Below are 26,579 nucleotides of genomic sequence, written 5' to 3' on the forward strand. Positions count from 1 at the left end.
TATCTGTATTGTATACATTTGCACAGTTCTGTAGCATGGCGATCAGCGGTAGTTTTACGTATTTTACCTGTATGCTGTATGTATACTTTATAATTTTATTCAAAATAAGAACAGAACTGCAGCAGCGATTACCATTCATGGAAAATGAGGGATTTTTATCAGTCGAAATAGTTATTACTGTTGCTTAGAAATTATATGTACAAAATATTTATAATATCATGAACCCCATCATTGAAATGTCTAATTGGCAATTGCACTACCTACTGATGTGCGTATTTCGATGCTTGATCATTATTACCTAGGTATATATATATGTTTAGAGTTTAAAACGAAAACAAACAAAGCGCCAAATCCTATAAATAATAATAAGTAGATAATCTTGCAGCTGAAATATAGGATTTAAATATAGGATTTGAAAACGACGTTTATAAAATATGTAAACAGTATGATTTTATTTCAATAAAGGTCAAAGAATATTGATGATATTTTCATTACTATTTTTAAATATTGATTGAAAAATAAAACAAAATTACGTATTAATATATGATACATTATAATACATTAATACTATATTAGATATTGACCACGATTATGATAAATATGAATTTGATTCGAATATTGTGGAATCGATTCGTTTTTCATTTGAAAACGAAAATTCGCACACATTAAAAAAAATAACAACAACCGCACAGCAGATGGCGAGTACTAGAGCGAGGCACGGTCGCGTATACTCGCTGTCTTGAATAATCTTGAACGACGCCGACGCTCATCGATGCCGATAGATAGCGTTTTTTGACGACGGGGTATTGACGGCCGTCGAGCGCGAAACGTCAGCGGAAGTTCGGGAACTTCATTCGCAGCCATCCCTCTTACACCCTCCACCGGAACTACTTTAGACTTCATACCGATCCGCCCGAGTCACCGGCCACTATCTGTCGGCCTGTTACGGCCGTAAACGTGGACACGACCAAAGCGCAAGACTGATATGAGCCCAAGTCATATTGTTGCATAAATATCCTGGCGACATGTAGTACATTTGCATCAGTAGTGGTTACAACTTAACCATTACATTTCATATGATGAAGTAACTATATGATCTTTAATGATTAATCATGTTACGCCAATGAGAACTTCTCCAGAGGATCTCATTGGAATTCTGATGCCACAACTACTGATGCCTGTCGCTTTTTAATTAAGCGACAATTTATATTAAACTATTTTATATCCAATCGTCACTCACAGATTATTGATTTTAGTTATCTATGGACTATAATTACTTCAGGAATGTTCGATGTGATAACATTTTCATATTTCTACACGTAATGGCCAAACGATTACTGACGTTCTGCTTGTTATTAAATTCTTAACTCGGCATTATTTAGCTTGAATTATACTAAAACATTTTTCAGTTCTCGAATGTTTGTTACATACAAATATATAATAACAACAATATCAAGTACATAAACTATTGGGAATTTTTTTAATCTAATAATTATGAATATTATAATTCCCTCTTTTGTCAGATAATTTAAGGCATGATAGTACCTATTTGGTGTCTGAGATTGTACGTTAACTGCTGCAGTCGTTGAACAACAACAACAAGTTATTTTACACAATTAATTATTTATAATATTATGTCATATTGTTTTTTCCATTATGATAAAATAGGTTCAATATATTTTAAACAGTTTAAACAATTTTTATACGTAATAATACAGGCCATAGATGTATGGCCGTTTATTTATTATAAGGCAAGTAGGACGTACTTTGTTCATCATGTCACTCATGACGTATACGGATACTGTTTAATGTTTATTATATTATCTGTTCTTATCTATATAGACGACTACCTATCTACACGGCTACGCAATAAATTTCAAACGACAAGTCTATCAAACGGTAAATTAATTAATTTTTATCATCACTTATTATTTCATTAAGATCAAGGTGGATATATATATATATATATATATCCACCTTGATTAAGATAATATAATATCAAAATGTATTAAATATTTTGTATTGATTACGTGAATAATTAGTTATATCAATTATCAAATACCCAATCAATAATCATGGATCGCAAACACAAGTTATCCTCACGATTTAAGATACAACTATCTTAAATCGTGTTTATCCTTCTTAAATAATAAATTGATAAATACAATGTAAATCTCTATTATAATTTAAAGGTATATGCTTACCAAGGCTTATAGATTATACTATAATCTATAAGCTTTCGGTGTTTACCTACAATGTTTATTGTTTGTTTGTACTTTGTAGGAATTTGAAGATTTGGAGTCAACATTTGGACGAAATAACATATTTACACAAATTGTCTCAGTAAAAATTGTTCATCTAATGATTTTTAGTTAATTTGTGGTAATTAAAAATATTAATCGTAACTTTTTGCCATTATGAATTTATATATATGAATTACCTATTAAATTTAACATTTATACAAGCCTGGATAAGTTAGTGATAATTTCTTACTAGTTAAACCATTAAAGTAAGAATAAAAAAAAAACTACTAGGTAGTTATGTGGGTATTTAAGTAATAATAATAATAATCTTTCTTTATTGCAACAATAGAATATATAAGTAACTTAAGAAATATAGTAACTTATTTAGATTATAAGTTTGTCAATTAAAATGTCACCAACTAAGTTACCAAATAGTTATTTACTATAAATACATTATAACATTATAACTAGGTACATATAAATAAATAAACCAGAATTAAATTATAACAAATATCATCCAATTATAAAAAAGTGGTTTTAAATTTGTGTAGTATTAAATAAATTTTCATAAAATGTTAATCAGGTACATTTTAATAAAATTTATATTTTGTTCAAAAATTTGAACTTTTGGGATTCGGCAAACTTTGTACATTATTTAAGAATAGTTTATTAAAAAACTATGAATAACTTAATGACTTTTTAAAAATAACTTGTCAAGTTATTCAATAGTTTCAGGAAAAATACAACTATAGTCTAATTAACTATAGTTAAGTTACTCAAACAAACTAATACACAATGTAACTAGTTAGGTTACAACTTAAAAGTAACTTCTACCTTTCTAACTAGTTAATTCCTAGTATTGTATTTAAAAAATAATTAGACTAATTTTAGGCTGTTTAAAGATACACCATTCCACCATTCTACAGAACATCGGTATCAACATAATATTATAAGTTATAAGTAAGTTCATAATAATATTATGATATAATATAAAAATTATTATTTATTAATATAATGTATACAATGGTTTTGTTAAAAATTAGTTCATGCAATAAATTCAATATAACTAATAACCCAGTAATAGATAGTAAAATAAATAAATTATAATAATATAAATATATATTATAAGATATCCTTAGAACAAAAGTGGTTGACAGGTTGAATTCAAATTTTTACACATCCATTGCAGTGACTAAGGTATTCTATGATGAGGTATACTCAACAGTGACACCTATAATACAGCAGAGTAAATTCAACATTTTTCAAAAATGATCTTCAATTAAAATTATTAATTGTAATGTTGAGTAATAACATAACATAAATTACAAATTACTTTTGCAGTAACACTTTAGTAGTTTCATTATATTTTATTTAAGTTAACGCAATTGTAAAGAAATTACATTTTAAAAGTAATTTCTATGTAGCAGTGGCGTATTTAGCATTTTTTTTAGGGGGCGGGCGGATGACAAGAATTTTAGCTTACAGAGCTGTGGGGGACTACAATAGTTATATAACAGGGGTGGCCAAACCGCGGCTTGCGTCATAGACTTTTGCGGCTCGTATCTTAACGTGACATTACAAGTAAGAGCCAAGATGTAAAAAAAAAAAGGTCATAAAATATATATTAATATGACTTTTTTTTTCTTTTACATCTTGGCTCTTAAATTTTTATTAATATATTTGGTGGCTCACAAGTCTCTTCTCGCTGGTCACCCCTGTTATATAATAATATATGTATTCAAATAGCCATGGGGGGAAGGGGATCTGTCCTCTGTTCCGCCCCTGCTATGGAATATTGATGCATGTTATTCTCCACGTTATAAAAAAATCATGAATGTAGAATGTACAACGAAACCTAAGGCCTAGGGTATAATATTAAATTTATAAAAAATTTCAACATTTTTAGATAATAATCAATGATATTATTAAAGATCCCAAGAATCAATACTTTACATTTTGTTCATATAATACAACATTAAAACATTAAGCCATTAAAAATGTATCCGCATTATTACTATATTATAATGTATAACATTGTGCCATTACTTATTAGTTGTTATGGACTGATTTTGTAATTAGTTAAAAAAAGTAATACCCTACTCATTGAATGAAGAAGTTATTATAATTAATTAAAGAAGTATAAAAATAATGTCGCATAACACAAACAAAATTTAAATTAAAAAAATTTAATTTAATGAGTAACATAATTTTATTTCTTTTCAAAACTTATTTACTCAACACTAATGATTTTTTCCATCTAATTAGATATATTTTATTTTAATTTATTGTTACTTGCTACTTGATAATTTATTTACAAATATAGTGGTGCAAATGTGGTTTAATAAATAAACTAAGTATTTTACTATTTTACATAACATAGGCAATTAATTATTATCTAATAATACGGGTACATTTTTTTATAATATGAGTGTATTTTTTAAAAGACTGAAATAAATGGATGTTGAAAATATCAGCTGATGTTTAATACTATTTTATGCATATTATCATTGATTATGTATAATCAATGATATTATCTAAGCATATACTTACTGTGCTAAAATCTATCTGAAAAACGTTTTTTCTTCAACTTTCAAAGACAAATGACAATGTTTGATCTTTCATTCTACGTTTCTACCATGTAACCACTCCACCGTCAGGATAACGTCATGATCTTGTAGTTAACAATATGCTCATGATAAAAATATTTATAAATCATAAACATAAAATACCTAATGGTAATTTTCTAATGTAATCGATTATGAATAAAATTACAGTATTTTGTATGAATAAAGTATACAAATAATTAACATATTTTAGTTGTTTAAAAATACATTAAGATATGTTACAATTTAACATGTTTTATATGTTGCCTATTATTTTTTAAATAATTTAATTTTATACTAAAAAGTAATTAATTAAACAAGGGTAAATTTTGCCACATGGCACATAAGGAATACTATTATACTCCCAAGTATTAAATCAATTTATTCCATGTTGGATGAAACAAATTTCATATAAATATAATATAATGCTGTAAATTAAACAAAATATTAATTCCTGTTAATTAAAAAATGTTCGGTATCCAACTGATGACAGTAATACAAATAATTTTAACTTCTTTAACCCATGAACTGAGTAACAGTACTCAATATTAGTAGATTATGTATATAAATAAGTAACAAAACAAAATTATTATTGTTATATTATACTATAATAAAGCACGAAAAACGTACTCTTTTTCATAAATAAAATCAATATTATTACATTATACTTTATAGTAATGAACCAACTGTTATATGTTAAATTATTACAATAATTAATATTTACCTATGCCGAGTTGCATAAAAAATGTATTATTTTAATGGTTCAATAAAATTTAATAGACCGATCACAGGCCACTAAATTGTTTTCAAGGGATCATTAACTTACTATTTATTCGTTAAATATTTAGTGATTATTCATGCAACCGGCAATATACATTTAAATTTAGCTGTAGTACTAGCTGTAGCAAATGAAAAATAAGTAATTACAAATAATAAGAAAAATATAACGCAGATCCATTAATTAAGTAGAAAAAAATACATAAAATAATAAATTAACTATGTAGGTATAATTATAATAATAATAAAAATTATATTGGCTATAAAGCACATAAAATGAATATAAATGACTAGCCTAAAAAATAATAAATGTATTTAATCATACAATACAGTATACTGAATGGATAATAAATTTAAAATATGATAATATTATGATACAATAATTAATATTATATATTTTGATATTAATCAGTACATAATAAATATTCGAGCAGAATTTTGGGAAATGATCAAATTAAATATAATAGTTTTATTTGTTTAACACCTGGTTTCATACAATCCACTTCGCCCAATATAACGAACCCATTTTACAACATCGTGATCAGAATAATTCAACTTTGGCTCGAATACCTTTAAATATCTGACTTTGAATCCAGAAGGAGCAAATGGTACCTCAAAATTCATTGAAATTGGTGGTCTAGTCCATTTTTTCTTAGTATCAGTCTCCAAAAGATCGATTTCTGCCGATAGCTGCGTTTCTTTCATGCCCGCCATCCTCTTAATTTTCCACACAATCGCGTTATCTGAAGCCTTGTACTTGGCTTTTCCTTTTAAGCATAACAATTGAACACCAGCTGTGTTCAAGGGAGTGGGGATCTTGACTTCAATTTTTTGTCCTAACAAGGAGGGTTTGAAATTAGACTTCAATACGGCTTTGACTTCCATGCGAGTACGACCTACTTCTCTTACCAACGGTATAACTCTGAATGGCAGTGATATATCTTTGGTGGTACGGTAACGCATCAACTCAAATTCACCATCTGGTGGAATGAAGCTTATGGAATGTTCGGTTTCAAATTTTGAAAGTTTCACGCACTGATGAAATTGGCAATCATCGATGACGACAACTGGCTTGCCAGAAGCTGTTCTAGAGCCTGTGTCATCAAGAATCTTGGTGCCCTTGGACTCCATGACTATCTTATCATTGATGCCAAACTTGCATTCAGGCATGCCGCTCAGGTAGGACTTCATGAGAATGCGGCCGGCAACATGTGCTGACAACACTTGACCCTGGGGCGACATTAGCAAGTTAACATACTCCAGCACGTCGAGGAACAGCTCGTTACGGCGGTACTTTATGCCCTCGCGTCGCCATCCAATCTGGCCAGTGACCTGGGACGTGATCTGCATCTGCTCCTCCTTGCTCTGTGATTTGACGCCCGTCTGTGTGATGAACGTCTTGAGCACGCCTGTGTCGCAGTTCTGCGGATAGCCAAAGTCAAGTATCTCGTCGAGCAGCTCGTAAATGAGAACAAAGTTGTTCTTGATGTTCTCCTCGTTGATCTTACCAAAGTACGACTGCATGACCTGCGTGAAACGTATGAGGAACTCGAATACCATGGCACCGTTGACATTCTGCTTGGTGACAGCGGCCAACCAAATGTTGGCCCGACGGATGTGGAAGAACGAAGTGCGCGCGATATTGGTGACTGGAGAGCGGACTTGCTGGCGTGCGTGTATAACGTTCACGCGGAACGCGTCCACGGCGTTGCGGCCGATGTCATCACGGTACACACGCGATATCAACACTTCACCCTTGTGATTGTACATGAACAGACCGCCGATCATGGCGACGTCTGCGGCTGTCTTGTCTCCGGTCAACCGTGTTTAATTTATTGTATGAATATTAATTATTAAAAAGCAGTTGATAGTTGATGCAATAAATTACATAAATTCGTATGTGCGCGACGAGTATTATGATATAGGCAGTCGGTGTTTCCGACTTCCGTTATCAGCGCATCGCGTTATCGCGTCCCCCGGACTCGGAAATATTGGTCACGTCGTGGAACAAACGAGCGGTACAGCGCCGCCCATCTATCATGGAGGCGCCGCCGCAAAAGCAATAAAGCCAATATATTTTCTTTTGTCTATGAATCTATGAATAAAGCATAAACTATAAAGATATAATATTCTATGGCAGAATATGGGCGGAAGTCGGATACTAATTTACTATTATAGATCCGAAGAATTAAGGCCTTATTAACGAGCGGAGCGATGCATGTATTGATTTTGCTATGATGTGTGTTTTTTTTTGTGTCTGAAGGGATAAACCTTGAACTCATGAATAGTTTTATGGTCTGAAAACACTTTTTCTAATATGAAAAAATATATGCTCAAATCATCAACTTTAATGGAGGTTTCTCAATTTCCGGTAGACAATTTGATCTATAGTTAGTACTTTTGACCTTAGGGAGGTCAACATTTAAAATTCTCAGTATCTACCTACTTATTGAAAAAATCGTAAAAAAGTACGACAATGTGTTTAAAATTTTAATAATAATATTATTGAAATAATTGTTTTTTCTGGGCCCATTTAGTGAGTGTTAAGTATTACTTTGGAGCATCAGAGACAGTCCAATTTTAAGGCTATCGATGATTCCGAATCATTAGATGAATACAATATGAATAAATTATGGACTCGATAATTTATTTTTGCAACAGGCTGTGGAGCCTTTCAAATGTGTGGGCCTTGTATCACTGCACAGCTCAAACCGCCTTCAAGCTGGCCTTATTTAAAGCAGACAGCAGCCATAATATGACTGTGACGATGAACTCAAAATTGAGCATTTATTTGATTACAATACGTTAAGTATTTAACTTTTCATTTTATATTTTAAGTATAATATATTTAGATTATAGATAATGTAACCTTTTTTTACCACTCATATCAATAATTGCATTATTGTTTTTCTTATGAAAGTTTCTTAAAGTTATATTGTATTGAAAATATATTTTTAAAAATTCCATAATATTATGGAACATGCCAGAAAAATTATACATATAAATATTTATTGAAATATGCTTAATGATAAAAAATTTGACTATTTTATTTTAATTGAAGGCATACAAATATTTATGTACAACTAAATACTCTTTCTATATTGGTGATTACGTCTCTCTTGTTAATTTATTACTAGTACTGCAATTTTCCATTTTTTATCATCTATTATTTTTGTGTTTATTACTTAATATTAACTTCAATTAAAGCCCTTTAAAATAATATAGTTCTATGAATTATATAACATTTATTTATAACCCAAGGTCTTTTATCAGTAATTTCATATAATATATTCTGCTGAACAATAAATTAATGACCCAAGTTTGATATTATTAATATTTTTTTGCTGCGAATCGGGAAGTATTAAGTAATTAGGTTTAGGTAATTAACAGTTATTTAGTTGAGCTCTGTATTTTTTATATCGCCAATCGGCAAACAGTATTTTACACATCAGGCCCCTTTTAATTTTTTTATTTATTTAATGTGGTGTAATTTATTAACAATACTAATAATGAAAGCAAATAATAATTCTTTAATTAATAAACATTTTTTGGAATTTTTAAAGAGTTTTTCATATTTTAGAATTATTTGTGCATATTTTTGTTTATTTTAGCTCCAGATTACTAATCATCAGTCCTGTAAAGTATTTGAGTAAAAGTATTTGAATAAAAGTATTCAAATACTTTTTTAAGTATTGAATAACTTTTTAAATACTTTCAGCATGAAGTATTTTAAATACTTTTTTTTGTATTAAATACTTTTTGGTATTGAATATTTTGGTTTTTTATTTTGAACATTTTATTTTTATTCGAAATAATTGGTTGGAAAAATATTATTGTCAACTACATTAATAGAATAATAGTTTTATTTAATATTCTGTATTTCTGTGTTAGCCGAAGCCCAAAGGTTTGTGAAAACCAGATTTCTAAAAAAAATTTATTGAATATTGAATAACAATATTCCCTTTAAAACTATTAGATAACTATTAGATTACCTACTACCTAATGTGTTTATATTACGATAATTATAAACCTACTTTAAAAACCAAAAGTATTTGAGTAGTAGTATCTTAAATACTCAAAAAAAAATGTATTTGAGTATTTACTCAAGTACTTTTTAAAAGTATTCTTTACAGGATTGCTAATCATGACACTAGATCTGCAGCTAAAAGATGTATTGACAAGATAGAATGGTTTTGAAATAGTTATGAGAAAGTTATGCAAAATTAAATTGGATAAATAAAGTAGTACATAAGATAGAGATTTTTAAACTATAGTTTATCGATTTATACAAATTAAATATACTATAATTCTGTTTTACAGAATTATTTTGACAAAGTAGAAGGTTATTCTGACATGCTGTACATCAAAATTGGTTTCACGAGTGTAATAATATACTAGGAATTTAATAAAAATTTAAGGTTATTAGGTAACCTATTAGAAAGATATTTCTAAAAACAAAAATAAAATAAAACATTAAAATAAATCTATCATTATTTATTTTTGTATTTGTTTAATGTTAATAAAGTTCTTACAAATTATAAATAAAAATAATTAATGTTACTATTGAACACAACTACCTAAATATGTATACAAATACACACATGTATAATATTTATAAATAATTATATACAATCAGTATCAGTAAAGTATGTATCACACCATTACTTATATGTTAATATTACTACTTTTACAATATTTAAGTTCATAATATGTTTACAGGTATATAAAACAATCACACAGCTTAAAAAAATATTTTAATACAAAATAAAACTTTGTATTCATGAAAATAAGTATAAACAATTTGTTTTATACAAAGGAAGAAAATGTTGAGGATAATATGTTAAATAATTTCAGATGTAACATGTCTTTTTGCTAAAGCTTAAAAAAATAATAAATAAGTAATTTTATTATATTTGAACTAACAAATTTACAATAAGAACCTGTTCCAAAATTAATTTACTTATTCACTGTTTATAATTTTCATACCTATTATAATACTATTATAATACTTAAATTTTTTTATAGTAAGTCTTAAATTTCTTAAAAAAAAAAAAAAAGAATAAATAATAATTAATGTAAAATTATATATTTTTTAATCATCTAAATAATTAGTATACACTAAATGTTAAAAAATAATTTTGATGTACTAAAAATGAACACCTTAGAAAATGTAGAGTCTATCATTCAATCATAATAAAATTTATTTTAGTATAGTTTTAAAACTATAATACTATATTGAATTAAGCTACGTTAAAGATCTTTAACAAATTTGGCAGTGTTATTCAGTCTTTAAGTATAAATAGTAAAATTACACTATTTATTAAAATGTAGGACATGGGTAAAATTGTATTAGTTTGTCATTATTGTAGTTTTTAACTATATAGAAGAATATCAACAAATTATTATTAACATTAATAATTAATATTGTTAAGCACGACACTATTGAAAGGTATAGTATTTAAAGACATCTAATGAAGAAGAAATTAAATTAAATTACAATTTAACTAAGACTAGAATTATAGTATAATGTAATACAAAAAATAAATAGATTAAAATACACTACTAAAAAAAATGAAAAAAAAGAAACAAAAATACAGAGAAAGTATAGAGATTTAAGAAACGAAAATAAACTAAAATCACCTAATCACTGTATATTTAAAAATTAAATTATAATTCACTAAATTCACTCAAAACAGTATTAAAGTTAAAATTATTTTTGTAATTCAAAAGGACTCAAAACATACAATTTTAGTATTTTATATATAAATATTAACCTAATTCATTATTATTTTTTCTTTAATATAATTATATAATTTAAATAATACATTTTAAAATTATTTTTGTTACTCATGGCCTTATAATATGAACATCATATTTGGCCATGGTATAATTGGTAAATTGAATACACCATGCATTTCAAATAATAAATTCAATTTTAAAAGCAATTAATATTAATTAAAATAACTAACTCAAAATAAGATAAATGCAAAAATCATAAATCATGAAAATACATATAAAAAAAAAAATCATTATTTTCATTTCAACAACATTGTGCATAATATAATGTTTTTTGGAGGCATTTCTTTCAAAAAGTTATGAAAATACATCAATTAAAAAAATGTATTTTCATCATTATTGTTTAATGTTAGAATATTTTAATACATTTTGGTTTTCATGGATACAAACAATATATATTTATAACCATTCCATTTACATTACTGGTGTCGAAATTGACAGGAAAGCCTCCGCGTAAACTATAATCTATTGCTCAATGAAAATGATAATAAATGGTAATACATTTTGGCAATTAATTCTAAAAATAATATGAATAAACAGTAATTAAATTAATATTTTTTCCAAAACAATGTTTACGATAGAAAAAATATCAAAAATCGCTAAAATTTAACAAATTAGTAAATACACATTTTTTTATATTTTTATTCTATAAAAGTTTAGCAGCCAACAAAAGTTTGACTTAAAATCATTTAAAATGATAAATAATAATAATGTGATGTTGTATTTGTAGGTCATTAAAAAATTAATTAAAAATTCACTTCGTATAAAATTTTTTATGAATAAAAATATGGTACACAAAATGTTTAAATTAAATAATATCAAAAAAAACCGTTTCAGGCTAATTATTTTCATTATTATATATTTATAATATATATATAGCTTACACAGTTAAAATTGATTTATCTGATAATGTTTACAATGAGATTAGTGCGATAAGACACATTTTGCAGTCTTGTAAAATTGTGACTAAGATAGTGAATGAATGATTAACAAATGAACTAATCCCAATTTTGTATTTAATGATTGTATTATATAATTTTTTCTTTAATACATAAGTTAATTGGATATTGCCTTTACATATTGCATACTTATTATTATTTAATTTATAGTAGTATGGTTAAAATGTTATATCATTAAATGATAAAATATATTTAACCATTCAATTTTAATGTAACTAAATTTAGCCCAGTAAACAATTTTAACCGCATATATTATACATATTATATATTAATTATAATGTAAAAATAATTTTCTAATTAACCAATAACAAATTATTTACCTACAATGTACACATTAATTATGTAGCTCAGAGTGAAAAGAAAAATATTTTGAAAAAAAATAAACAATAATACTATTAATAAAAATCGGATTTGTGTTAGGTACGTATTGTATTTTATGTTTAAAATCAATTATTTTAAAAAGCAAATTATAAAACACATGGTATAATAAACTTTTGAAATTATTGATGAGTAATTATTTTATTAATACTACTTCAAATACAATTAATTGAGATCTGTCATGAAATATTATTTGAATAAATAATTAAAAGTTAGTAATACAATGTTCTTCTAACAGAAAAATAAATAAATACAAAAATGTCCTCATCTGAATAAGAAAAATACTTGGCAAATCGTTTATAATTTCATTGTGTAAATGTCTAAGAAATAATTCCATCAGTCATTGAAATTCAAATGGCACTTAAAAGTCAGTACCACGTTTAAATATTTAGTTTGTATTTATTTTTCTATGATTTTAGAAAAAAATATATTTAAATATTTTTATAAAAATATAAATGTTATGATTATAGATAACAGAAGGTTTGAGTAACAAGATAGATACAATAATTATTAAAGTACAAAATTAGAATATATCTTGATTCATTTATGGTCATTCTTATTACATATTTCATGTTTGTAGACAAATGCATGGAATATAACAATATAAACCTTTTACTACAGAGCACATTTAGACTAGTATTTACAAAACAAAATGACTAATATAATACACGTTTTAAAGTAAAAATAAATGTTAGTACTCTGCATGTACTGGGTGTATACTATAATATTCTAATGATTTGCCTAACTGACCACAATGATATGTATAGTGTTAAACGAACTAGTATTTATTGACAATTTATTTATGGTGACACATTTGCATCACTTAGTAATTACTATTTTGAGGCACTTATTTGTACCATTATTTATCTATATAATTTGTAAAAACCAAGACACATAGGTAAATTAAAATTATTACTTAGGTACTAGATTAAAATATCACAAGAATTGTAGAAGAATAAAAACTAAGAACACCTCTTATAAAGCAGCTTCCTTTACAAAAGAGTAGCAGCAATATTAAAATGTTCATTTACGCGAACGTCGAGATGAAGGTGGAAAAATATTACCGAACAGTTTAGTAATTGAATCCCGATTTTCTGTGCTCATTGACATAATAGGTACAACACGTTCAATCACATTGAAATTTGTTTTTTTATCACAAGTGATCCATTCGTCTTCTAATCTGTAAGAATATTAAAAATGTATGTTAGTAATAAATATAATATCAACGCAAATATTATAGTCATAACTATTTATATAACTGTAATATCTATATTGCATTACTATCTAAAATTTAAGTTATGAATAACCTTAAAATAATAAAGTTAAATATTTTAATATATGAAGTATAAATTATATAGACCCCTCATTTCTTTAAAATGGTACCTCATTGTGTTGCCAGTTATATATAGATAATTATATATACTCTATTTCAGTATATGTCTATGGTTTAGTGATAATAGACATAATACCAGTAAATTTGGTAAATGTCTGGATATATTTCTTAAAAGCTTAAATTATAATAAGGTATAGAGATCCATTAGTATAATATGATATATGAAAACACTAGTGTTTACAGTCAGAATTTGAGTGAACTTTATCAAACATAAAAAATATTTGAATATTATAAATTAGTTTTAATAATTAATTTGAATTATAAAAATGTTAATATGAAAAAAAAAACTGTATATTATTTATTACAATAGTTCACTATTATGGCATTTGGAATATTAGGTACACCTAGCCATCTTGTTATACTTGCACTTATCAGTTGTAAACTTTTTGTTTTTTTAAATTTCACCTTCTAATAAATCCTTGGCCGCCGAACTCCAGAAGCATGTCTTAAACAAATATCTCGATATAATAATTCATCATAAATATCAATAGATGATTATTTTCCTTTACAAACAGAAAATTTCGAATGGTTAACAGTGAGATACAAAAATCACCACTTTTGATTTATAATTTATAAAAAATGTTATCAGTTATTTCTGTAAGTGCTTTTAATCTGTTACGATATCGGTTATTGCCTATTGATGGTGTTTAAGTACGAGTCATCACTCAACCATTGTCAGATAAATTATCGGATGTGGATATTTACCATAAGTTCATCACATGTTATTTTATAGAGGTACTGAAGAAGAATTTCTACCATAATATTAAAGTTTTTTCCTATAAACTATAGAAAATCACTGGTGGAAACATCCCAAAGGTCCATTGTGTATACAGCAGCAACAGTATAATCAGATCTATAGTTTTGGGAAATGGGAATGAAAATGAATGGGAAGACCAAGTTAAATAATTTATGGTACTACTTGTACACAATTATACAAATGTAAAAATACACTAAAGACAGATAGAAAAATTTCACGATAAACTAGAAAAGTATGGTGGAATGGAAGACATTTATTGTACATACAGACGGTGATCTTTTTATCAGCCAGTAATTTTGTAAGCTATGGCTTAGTTTTTGACCTGCAACCATGCCGGAAAAATACAGTCATCTGTTTGGACCCTAGGAGTATCCACCATGTGGAAGTCAATATTCAATTTTTCAGTAGAACTTAACGAGACTAGAAAATGTCTCCATTTACAAAAGATAAAGTTATCATATTACAGTAATTAAGTATCTTAGGGCTGGTGGTATTTAAATTGTTGATACCGGTATCTGCTATTTATTTGCTACCGATATCTACAGTATTACCATACCTCGGTAATTACCACAATTATAAAGAACAGGTTAAGCATCGCGCGCTGTATCAGCGGTCAGAACTAGTTACGCTTCACGTAGTACATAAAACCGCCGAGCGCTGCTAGTCAGACGTGCTAGATTTGTATTATACTGTGATAATCCCAATAGAAAATAATGTTTTTACAGTCTTAATAGTCTTATACAAATGTAAAGTAGGTATTATTCGTTTTAACTTATACTTCGTAATGTTAAGTATTTTTATTCGAATACTATTTTAAATACTTTATGAAAAAATTATTCGAATACAAAATAAAAGTATTCTTTACATCACTGGGCCTAGGTTGTAAATCGTGCTCAGACACCCGAACATCTCAAATACTTATTTTTCTTAAGTTATACATATCAGGTATACCGTTACCTTTCTTTAAAATTTTAATAAATCAAAATAAAGATATTATTTAATATTTCTAAAAACAAAATATAATATTATAAATATTTATGTTGTAATTTAACAAGATATTCAAGGTATGACAAATATTAGATAGCACACCGCCACACCCTGTAATTTAAGTATAGTTATATATATAAAGGCTCTCTAGTATAAATACAGTGGTATAATAGTTGGGTGTAATCATGTGTAACATAGGGGTTGTTGGGTGTTGGTTGATTGAAGGAAAATAAGTCATTATTGATTGTTAGGTATAACAATATTTTGAGGAGAAAGTCATCTAAAATTGCCTTAACACTAATTTTTTTTTGTTTTGATACAATATACCACTGAGTTTACATTATTATAATAAATATATTATAATATAATCAATGATTATGTTACAGATTCTTATTAAAGTGTGTTGTGGTACGACGTCTAAATGTAATTAGATTTTCTTCAACAGTATCTTGTTTGATAAGAAAGTAAATCTAGTTGGTGCATTCAGGAGATAAAATTTTAAAATTCTCAAAAGTTTTCAAAAGCGCTGGGAAAAACAACATAAAAGTTAAGGGAAAACAGGAATTTTTACACAAAATTTGTTTTGGATAAAATCGATTTTGGTTTTTGGACTTTGGTGTAACTTTAAAACAAATGTACATATATACATGCAATTTTCACTGGTTGTTTATATTTGCATTTTCTATACACAACATTTTCAAAATATTTTGATTTGTTTTGAACTGTTTAGGAACATTTTCAGTTTCCAATTTATTAGTCTTTTTTTCTATGAATGTCAATAAAACTTTATTTGTTGGGTAAAAAAGCTTGAAAATTTAATACAAGGCTCCTATATTATATTGTTACAATGACATTTGAAAAATATTAAAAATCCTTAGTCACAGTTTTTTTTTATAAGTATTTAAAGTTTGAATAATTAATGCAAGTAACTCATAGATTTGATATTACATGTTTATAAAGAACATTATCATATAGCCCGTTTAACTAGCAGCGCCAACCTAGCGGATATTATTACAACTACATAAACTGTAACGAGTTGTGACCGGGCAGTCGTGTACAAATCATATTACCGACGTCTAACCTGTTCTTTATAATCGTGGTAATTACCCAAAATACCATAACCTTGGCCAATTTATTAGTGTTTTGAAGTTTCCAACCTAGGATAGGGCTATTAATTAAAATTAATTTAGGTATACAGTATTTTTGGTAACAACGTTAATTACCAATTCACAGTATATTCTAAAATACCAAAAATACCAGATATCAGTATTTTTTAAATACTGGTAATTAGCGGTATACCAAAATAGTCAGCCCTACTATTCTAGTATTTAACTATGGTTAAAAAATGTAACATCAATATTTTTTAATAATTAATAAATGGATTTTAGCAAAAACATACATGTTAGGAGGAAACCATCGCATCAGCACTTCTTGTGTTTTGCTTCCTTCTAATATTCTTCTAGCAATGACCTAAATATAAATATAGTAAATATTATGTATAAATAATGACTTATAATGACAATATAATAAAAGTATATAAGCACAAGAAATAAATTATCCCTAAAAGTATATTAAAATAGTCATATTTAAAAACAGTGTCAAAATAATGACACATAATATTTATACTCTTTCAGATCAATATCACTGATAAAATAATCTTACATTAGGTTGAAATTTAATGGCTCTTCGACTGTAATCAATAAAATCTTGTTGACTATTTTGTGTACTTAAAAATAGCTGGTTTTGTAATTCCATCATTGTAGCTTGATCAAAGTAATCAAATTTTCTAGCTGAAAAAAATAATGATTTATATAATTAGTCCAAGGTTAGTTAATTATACTTCTTGGAAATTTAATGAAATTTACCAGTGAATGGTTGCCTACGAAGACGCAATTTCTTTCCTTTTCTTCTTATTAATTTACCATTTAGACCTTCATCCTCTCTATTACTAGAAGACTTAAAATGTTGATTCACATGCCTTTCAAGCATTATCTACATCAATAAAATTCATATATTTTTAGTTTATCAATTATAAATTTAAAAAAACATATAGATACAAACATTTTATGATAAATAAATATATTAATATTGTATTAAGTATTAAAACAAAATATGAGTATCTCAAATTTCATATAAATATAATATTACAAAGGGGACATGAATAAATAATATTTATAAAACAATTTATGATAAATTTGTTTAATGATAGTTAAATTTAATGGATCTATTTATTTGGTCTTCCTGACCAAATTTTATGTTTTTTTCTTCAAACTAACAATCACTATAAAATGGTTAGGTATTATAAATAGGAACTTATATTTCTAAAAATAAAAAGTAAATTGAATACTATTTCTAGTTTTTAATTATAAATTATAATTACTTGAGAACTAAAACGTTGTCTGCACTTCTGAACGATGCACTGCAATGGTTTATTACCCCCATGACTTAACACATGACGCTCAAGCCATGAACGTGAACAAGATGGCTTATTAAATACTTTGCAGTCTGACCATAAACACACAAAACTTTCACTAAAAGTCTGAGAATTTACATGTTTTACCTGAAAGTAAAAATTTTTTAATTTAATTATAGTAGTACAATATAATAAAAACAAAATACTTCTAAATTATGTTTTTCGTGATTTTTTATACTATATATTTTATCTATTTTGGTATAGCATAAATTATTAAGTACTGTTTTCTTTAAAATAGTAAAAATGTATCATGAAATAATAAAACAAAATACATTTAAATAAAGTTTCTACTAACCTGGAGATGTTCAATGAGCTTAGCAGTAGCAGTAAAATGACTATCACAATTATTCCAACGACACATGATATTTCCTCTCAATGAAATCCAATGACTATCTAACTTTGGAAATCTAATTTTATTAGAATCAAAACCAACTGATGTTAATTCAGTTGTGGAATAATTAAGTTGTTCGTTATTTCTTATTGAACCATTATTGTCGCATTGCTGATGTTTATTAATTGGATTTCGAAGAGAGCATTTCAATCTTGTTGGTGATGATTTTAAATTATCTTGTATGTTTTTATTTTGGTCCAATAAGTGAGGAATTTTAGATTTGAATAAATCATGAGAAGAACCAGAAGATGATCTCATAAAATACCTACCCTTATTTGGCAGTTTAATTGTCTGGTCTACACATAACTTTTTATGCGGACTACTAGAGTCACTTTCATCATCAGAAATATTGTTATTTAATTTGAAATTTTTGGTTGAAGATGCATCAATTAAACCTTTACAAATTGATTTTTCACCTTCATCTTTTATGTAATTGATTGAAATACTGTTGTCCATTTGATCTTCACACAGTTTAAAATCAGTCTCATCAAAACTATCTGAACACGTTGAGGGGGTACAAGATGGAAACTGTAAAGATAACAATGACTCTTCATCTTTTAATAAACATTTATTATCTAAAATATTGGATTGTAGAGAAGTAATGATGTCATTAGAAAAATGTTCATCAGAACTACGAAGTGTAAATTTTGTTGGTGATTCTTCATCAGACACAAGAAACTTTTTATCAGGAACAAAGTCACATTCAGATTTAATATCGGAAGACTCTATAAGTTTACATTGAGCTAATGGTAATGAATTAAACAAGTCGTTTATTTTTGACGAATTTTGAAAAATGTTTAATTTGTCATTACACGAGTCATCCTCAATTGCATTTTGGTCAAGTTCAATATTGGCAATGTTTGTATCTGTCTTGCAATAATCAGTAGTATCACAGGCATCAGAAAATAATTCAATATTGGAACAATCAGCTGCCCATTCTTCACTCCACGGCCAACATGCTAAATCAATTTCATCAGCAGAATTCGCTAAAGGTGGTGGTGGTGCCATTATGGGTTCACATTCATCTGGAGAAGGAATAGAATACTCACTAACCCGACTATCTGGAGTCAAAGGTGATCCAAGTTCAGTAATAAATGTTGCAACACCACTGAAAAATTATATTTTAGTTTCTCATCAAAAATGTATTATCATAATAGATTAAACAATTATTGCAACACAAAAATGTTTCAATACAGCTTGTTCAACTTTAATACCATGCATTAGTTGAGGGTCAATAAAAAGGACAGTTAATTTAATTAATATGAATTAAAATACTCCCATTTTAATTATATTCTATTTGTGGTTTTATATTTTTAAGATTGTATATTTTATACATTAAGGTCAAAGAGATAACAGCCATATTAAACCTTTTTGCCAAGAGTAAGAGTGACTAATACAGTGGCCCCGAATAAAATTGAAACTCGCAGTTCAAATAATTTGATTGACCCATACACCCACCCTTTTCAAATTACCATCCTTTCAAACAACTTTGAAACGGGCTTAACTAACTATGTATAATTAATTTGATGATATTCCTGTGTTTGATAAAATTATAGCAGAAAGACTCAGAAGTATACTCTATTATTTTACATACCCACCCAACCAATTTTTATGGCAGTTTAATGGAACTACCTGAAGTACATGTTTGGCGCTACAGGGCTGATAGATTAAACACATACATTTCCAATCCATTATGCATTTTTTTAATATTTGCTGAACAAATTGAATTAGTTTTAGCTTGTGAATCAATATCCTAAAAACCAGTTATGGCAAAGATGGTGTTAATTTTGTATGAACTGCGCAATTTTCTAGAAATTAACTAGAATGAGTACTAAATCTTTATTTTTTTTTATGAGTCTACATGTTATTTGTTTGTTCATTGACAAGTTGACTATTATAATATATAAAAGATATTTTATATACAAATATTGGAGTTAAAATTGACGTATTTTTACCAAAGAAATTAAATGGAACGGATTTTTGTATTTTCCAATAGTTTTTATAGCAGATAGTATAGATAGACAATTTGAGATATAATATCAAATAATTTAATAAGATTAGGTATACAATATATTGCAAGAATTATACAAAGCCGAGTATTTGAAGTTATTTTTTATAGTTTTTCTTTATTAAAAAAAAAAAAATGCAGCAATTTAGTATTTAATGTTTATAAGAGTACATAAAACACACATGCGAAAAATAACTTTCATTACATAGGCAGCATTATGGTATTTTGCGTCCAGTGCATTATTACAATATGTCTAAATCTATGCTCAAATGATGCACCTAATAATTGTCCACTTAAAATTACTGTACGGTGTGGATGTACATGCCTTAGTTGACCCAGATTATGGTACATAATAAATTTACTTAATTTTATTAATTTTATTTTTCTATGTTATTGAATATTATTCACTATGTTGGATTTCTATAGATTGCAACAATATTTTTAACACTATAAACTACTATTAAATACCTACTAGTTAAATTGTATGAACTTGAAATTAAATTAGTTCATTTTGAAAACCAATCCCTAGAACTTGAAAAGTTCATTTTTAAAGGTTTTTCCCATCACTGCCAAAAACATAAAAAATATACTGCATTTAAAAACCGCGTAAAACTATTATACATGAGTACATAACAAACAAATAAAATAATTGAAGACTATTTCACTATTTAAAGCGGTGATTTTCTATATGGGGGGGCATACAGAATTGTCATGGTGAGATGTCATTTTACAAATAACATTCTATAAAAAATAATGAAAAATTATGTTCCTACAAATGGAATATTAGTACAAATTATTTTCTATCTATTTTTTGGTTAAAAAAATAACAATTATGTATCGTTTAATATTATGTGTATAATAAAAGTTTGAATTACCTACTTAAGAGGATGTGATACCCGCATGTGTTGTCTTTGTCTTACAAATGCCAATTTTACGCACAGCAGAACATATTATGTAGCTCCGAGTATTTTAAGATGTACAAACAATTTACAATTTTAAAATACTCATAACTTGCGTTAAAATTTAAATATAATAAAAAGCCCATGAGGTGCCTAGATAATAATCTTACCTTTAGATTTTATAAGAGGTCAATTCACTCTAATTTTTAACCTAACAGAGCTACACATGTTCTGCTAAGCGTAAAATTTGCTATGTTACGCACTTGTAAGACGGAGACAACACATGTGGGTATCACATCCTCTTAATTCCCAGTATTACTAAAATAGTCATGTAAATTGATTTATAATGAGAGAGCGGGACCATTTTTACAAATCTAAAAAGGAGGATTGGAGTAAAAAAGGTTGGGAACCTCTGATTTAAAGGATACTTATAAATCCTGTACAACAATATTAAACTTTAAATAATAACTGAAAATAAAAATAAAAATGTGAATGTTATTTTCAAAAGAACAAAACCTATATTTGTATCTTAAAATCTAACTAAAGCCTAAAATTAGTATCTATTAACTTTAAAATAGTGGTACATTGAATTTATTTGGAACCTATATTTTTCATGTAAACTTTATAGTATGTATTATAATATTTATCATAATAAAACACTGTTATAAATATTGTTGGTACAATAATTGAAAATAAATCTACTAAATATTAATTGTGATAATCAATCCAATAGTTTGTGACCTATTGTTTGCTAATAATATTACCTAATAGTTTTTAGCAAATTTCCCATCAGTCCTTTGATTATTATTGACTCAATATAATATTATGATCCCCGTCGTTTAAATACATAGTATTTTTTAGAAACCTTTTCTTAAGATAAAGAATTTTTAATATTTCATAACTTGTATGTTATGTATACAGTATGTAGGCATGTAGCAAAAATATCAATTAGTATAAACATAATCTGTTTAATATTGAGTATATTACACTAAATACTCTCAGTGGCACTATTACCATGATTAGAGGTTTTAACCATAAATAAATAAGAAGTTATCATAGATAAAAAAATTAATCTCTTAAATGTTTCATAGATATTATATAAGAACCTATTTTTATACCTATTATAAACATTATAATACCTCCTTAATTATTTTTGTATTCAAAGTTTCTGAACTTCTGTAATATTATAACAGTTGTGTGTACAATATGTATTTAAACTAACGAAACTAAAATAATAGTTGTACATACCTGTCTGAACTTTCAGAGCTATCATACCTATCAACGCATCTCTTTTTTGTACATTTTTTTAAGGTAAAAGGTCTGTCTGATGAACAAAATGTCATGTTGACAATCTCGTGGCAAATATCTAATGTCTGAAGTGGATCCACTGAAAAAAAATATATACAATACATTAGATTGAGAATCCAATATTTAAGTATCCTACATAAGTATAAATAAAATGAATTTGGTACTAAAATATTTATCTAAACCAAAAATTGTTTTGCACGAGACAACTTTTGTCTCTCTATAATTATAATAGTGGCTCCAAAATTATTGAACATATAGTAGAATAAAATTTATTGCTTCTAAACATTTTATTTTTTTGTTATTTTCATTTGCTTATAAAAAATGATTGGATAGTGCTATTAAAAAAAAGTGTGGTGCTGCACAGATAAAGTTCTTCTTTAAGTGTTGTGAAAATTTGGTAGTTCTACAACAGATATGGTGCAAGAAAAGTTGTCCCACACAAAACAGTTTTTGCTATGTTGTACATTTGTAAGACGGAAACATCACATGCAGGTGTGATGTCCTCTTAATCAGTTAAATTGTATTATTTAATATTGAATAAATGTGATTTAAATTAAAAATCTTTCTAAAACATTTTCAAAATATGATTTATTATGAGTCGTGGTTTTTCTGAATAAGCAAGACATAAAGTATAGAATGATACCTGCCCACAGAATTAAACATTTGTCCATGTTTATTCATATTTTATTTTTTTTTTATAGAGAGAGAAAGAACTCTGGTACTAAACAATTACTCATTTTGTAAAGAGTCAATATAGGATTAAATGTGCATCTTCTACATTTCAGTGAGACTGTTTAAAATAAGTAAAGATAGATAAACAATTATATTATAAACAATTATAGGAAAGTAATTTTAATGTTTAGACACCATATAACATGTGGACAAAACAATACTTTTACAGACATCTATTATTCTTATTCTAGTTATCCTTGAATACCCAACATTTTATTGGTGGCTTTTAACTACAAAAGTGGATGTACAATTAAATATTTTTAAAAATATTTGAATACCTAGTTACATTCTTAAAAATATTAATTCTTTATATATAATTATATATATTATATGTTATTAAAATGTTTCCAATTATTTATGAATGATTTGTGTGAGGTTTTTTTCTATATCAGACTTTATATGATGTCAAAATTAAAAATAAAACTGTAAATTGTATTAAATCCATAATAAATTATAGGTGCTTAAGTTGAATAAAATATGTAAATTAATAAGTCTCTACATATTGACCATTCTCAACATTTTTTTTTTAATAAAAATAAAGAAATAAGTAATTTAAGACCATGTTAGCAAAACTATTTGCTTTTTCTCTTCAAACGACAAACAACATATGTTCAAAATTGTTGTTTATTGTCTTTGAGTAATCCTAGAGTAAAATTATCACAAATTTACAACAATTAGGTATATATAGTTTTTGTAGTAGGTTGTTTTACTCTAAACTACTAATAACCATAAAAAAAAACAGATATCGCGTGAATGGATTTTGCCTATGTTGCTTGTGGATCAGGGAGAAAACAAATAGACAATAGTATAATTAGATCCTATCTTAATACCTAAGGTATTATTATACACGGTAATTATTTATCTTATAATAAATTAATAATAATATGTTCAAAATATCTTCATGAGTTATAGATTTCTTTGTTTATATTTACGTATTAAAAAAAAAAACAGCTAAATGTGATAATATTTAAAATAATAAAAATAAACTGTATATCATTATTTAACATTTCACAAAAATATATAGTAATATTGAACATTTAGTAGTATGAACTATGAACCTATAGTTAGTTATTTTACGAGTGGGTGGGTTAATTTTATAATCATCTGAAAATTAAAACACCTATAGAATAAATTGAAACGAATATATTTTATTCTTTGAAAAATTGCGACAGTTAATCACGAAATAAATATAAAACTTCAATTAAAACCCAATAACAAAACAACTGAGCATGAATGCGCGTAATAAATTCGTATTATAATATGAATACAAATACAAATTAGAATCATATTATTACATTATTATTGTTATTGTTAATCATTACACGAGTGTGGGTTGTAATCCATAACATACAAAAACCAAACAACAACAACAATAACAACAACAACAATAACTATAATAATAATAATAATAATTTAACTCAACGACACGATCAGAGGGTGTTCTCTCGCGCGGTACTTAAAAAATATACGAGTCGGAATAAAGGAAATGCGTATAATATTATGTTATTCAGACAATGTTATAATAACGTGTGCATAATATTAACAATAACATAGAAGGTAATCATAATATAAACATCATTGTCTCATTCTCAAAACTCACGGTTGTCGGTCAATCGGAAGCGCACTTCTCCAGCCATTTTGCCGTCCGATATAGTAGTGTACTTACTATACTGCCGCTTATATACCTACTACATGTATGCACCGCCACAAACTATACGCTCGCCTCGCCGAATTGCATTCACGCGCACTCACACTGGCACGCGCGAACACACGGTCGCTCACTCACACGTACACTAGCTCGTTCACTCATACGTACACTTTGGCTCCCTCACTCACACGTACATACACACACGCACGCACACACGTCTAACCCGTCGGAGACGTACGCATTTCTTGTGTTTACGTGCTCGGCGGCGGCTGCTGCGTCTATGCGGTGCATGCGATGCAAGTACGTTCGCACGCACGCACACGGACACACAACAAAGGTGCAATCGGTGCGGGACGGAGGGTACACGGCGGCGTGGTCCGATCACGGTCGACCGCGGCGCGCGATGTCGTCCCGTGTGTTCCGTTCTCGGATGTCGGCGGCGCGCGTTGAGGTCGACGGCAACTACTACCACTACTACTACGTATTTGCTACTACTACTACGTACTACTATGGACACGGGTGTACGTGTGCGTGTGTCGTCGTCGGTGGCGGCGGCTGTATGGGTCGGGAATTGGTGGGGCGGTGGAAGCGTCGTCGCGAGGGTGAAGGGCAGCGAGGCCGAGACCGAGCAGCGCGCGCGCTCCGGAGATCAACAAACTCTCCGAGGTTGGATTATTATTATTACTATTATTACTATTATTATTATTATTATTATTATTATTATTATTACTATTATTATTATTTCATCCTGGCGAGCGATCGGCGACGGCATGAGCGGTCGCAGCAGATGACGGAATACTAACCATGCAGTAACCATTACGTAACACCCGTTACCGGGTCTGCGATAACCGTATTATCCGTCTTTGTTATTTCTTTCTGTTTTTCGCTCGCACATATTCACCTCTCACTTGCACCCTCCGATGCTCTCTCGCTCTCCCCCCGTTCATCATAACTCGCTACTGCCATCTCGCTCCCTCGGTCGTTCCGCCGACCCCACTCGCTCGGTCTTCGTCATTTTGCCGCGCCGCCGATCGCTTATTCCCAGCAGGCAGCTGCTGCATTAAATGTATTGCCGTCCGGCCTCGACTCGTTCGCGAACGCGATCCGGTTAACGGGAGACGAGCCTCGCGTGGAGATAGAATGTTCGTCGGACGGACCCCTCGTGATTCGTGGACGATGGCGGACGACGATTACCTGTAATAATATATATAATATAATAAGTGGTAT

The 26,579-nt window shown here is 27.9% G+C and overlaps 2 protein-coding genes and 1 long non-coding RNA gene across 5 annotated transcripts; 1 reads left to right on the forward strand and 2 right to left on the reverse strand.

Moving 5' to 3' along the window:
* Positions 1-592: 592 nt before the first annotated feature.
* Positions 593-2,405, forward strand: LOC115034211. The gene is made up of 2 exons (XR_003839564.1): positions 593-1,899; positions 2,284-2,405. It is a non-coding gene; the product is annotated as an uncharacterized LOC115034211 (long non-coding RNA).
* A 2,802-nt stretch (positions 2,406-5,207) lies between these two features.
* On the reverse strand, positions 5,208-7,580 carry LOC100160612 (AP-2 complex subunit mu). The gene has a single exon (XM_001947059.5). The coding sequence runs from the start codon at positions 7,409-7,411 to the stop codon at positions 6,101-6,103; it is 1,311 nt and encodes a 436-aa protein (XP_001947094.1). The 5' UTR covers positions 7,412-7,580; the 3' UTR covers positions 5,208-6,100.
* Positions 7,581-13,421: 5,841 nt separating this feature from the next.
* LOC100569581 lies at positions 13,422-26,101 on the reverse strand. 3 transcript variants are annotated; one of them, XM_029490274.1, is made up of 8 exons: positions 26,083-26,101; positions 22,913-23,051; positions 18,662-19,865; positions 18,274-18,453; positions 17,759-17,885; positions 17,556-17,683; positions 17,293-17,363; positions 13,422-13,936 (listed from the first exon to the last, which is right to left on the reverse strand). In XM_029490274.1, coding segments are annotated over exons 1-8 (2,007 nt in total). In that variant the 5' UTR covers positions 26,084-26,101; the 3' UTR covers positions 13,422-13,779. The 3 variants fall into 3 exon arrangements, with proteins under 3 accessions (XP_029346134.1, XP_003244182.1, XP_029346139.1); XM_003244134.4 differs by lacking the exon at positions 26,083-26,101 and adding an exon at positions 25,305-25,842; XM_029490279.1 differs by lacking the exon at positions 26,083-26,101 and adding an exon at positions 21,238-21,331 and having other exon boundaries at positions 22,913-23,022.
* Between the last annotated feature and the right edge of the window lie 478 nt (positions 26,102-26,579).

Source organism: Acyrthosiphon pisum, chromosome X (assembly GCF_005508785.2).
Source record: "Acyrthosiphon pisum isolate AL4f chromosome X, pea_aphid_22Mar2018_4r6ur, whole genome shotgun sequence".
Taxonomy (NCBI): Eukaryota; Metazoa; Arthropoda; class Insecta; order Hemiptera; family Aphididae; genus Acyrthosiphon; species Acyrthosiphon pisum.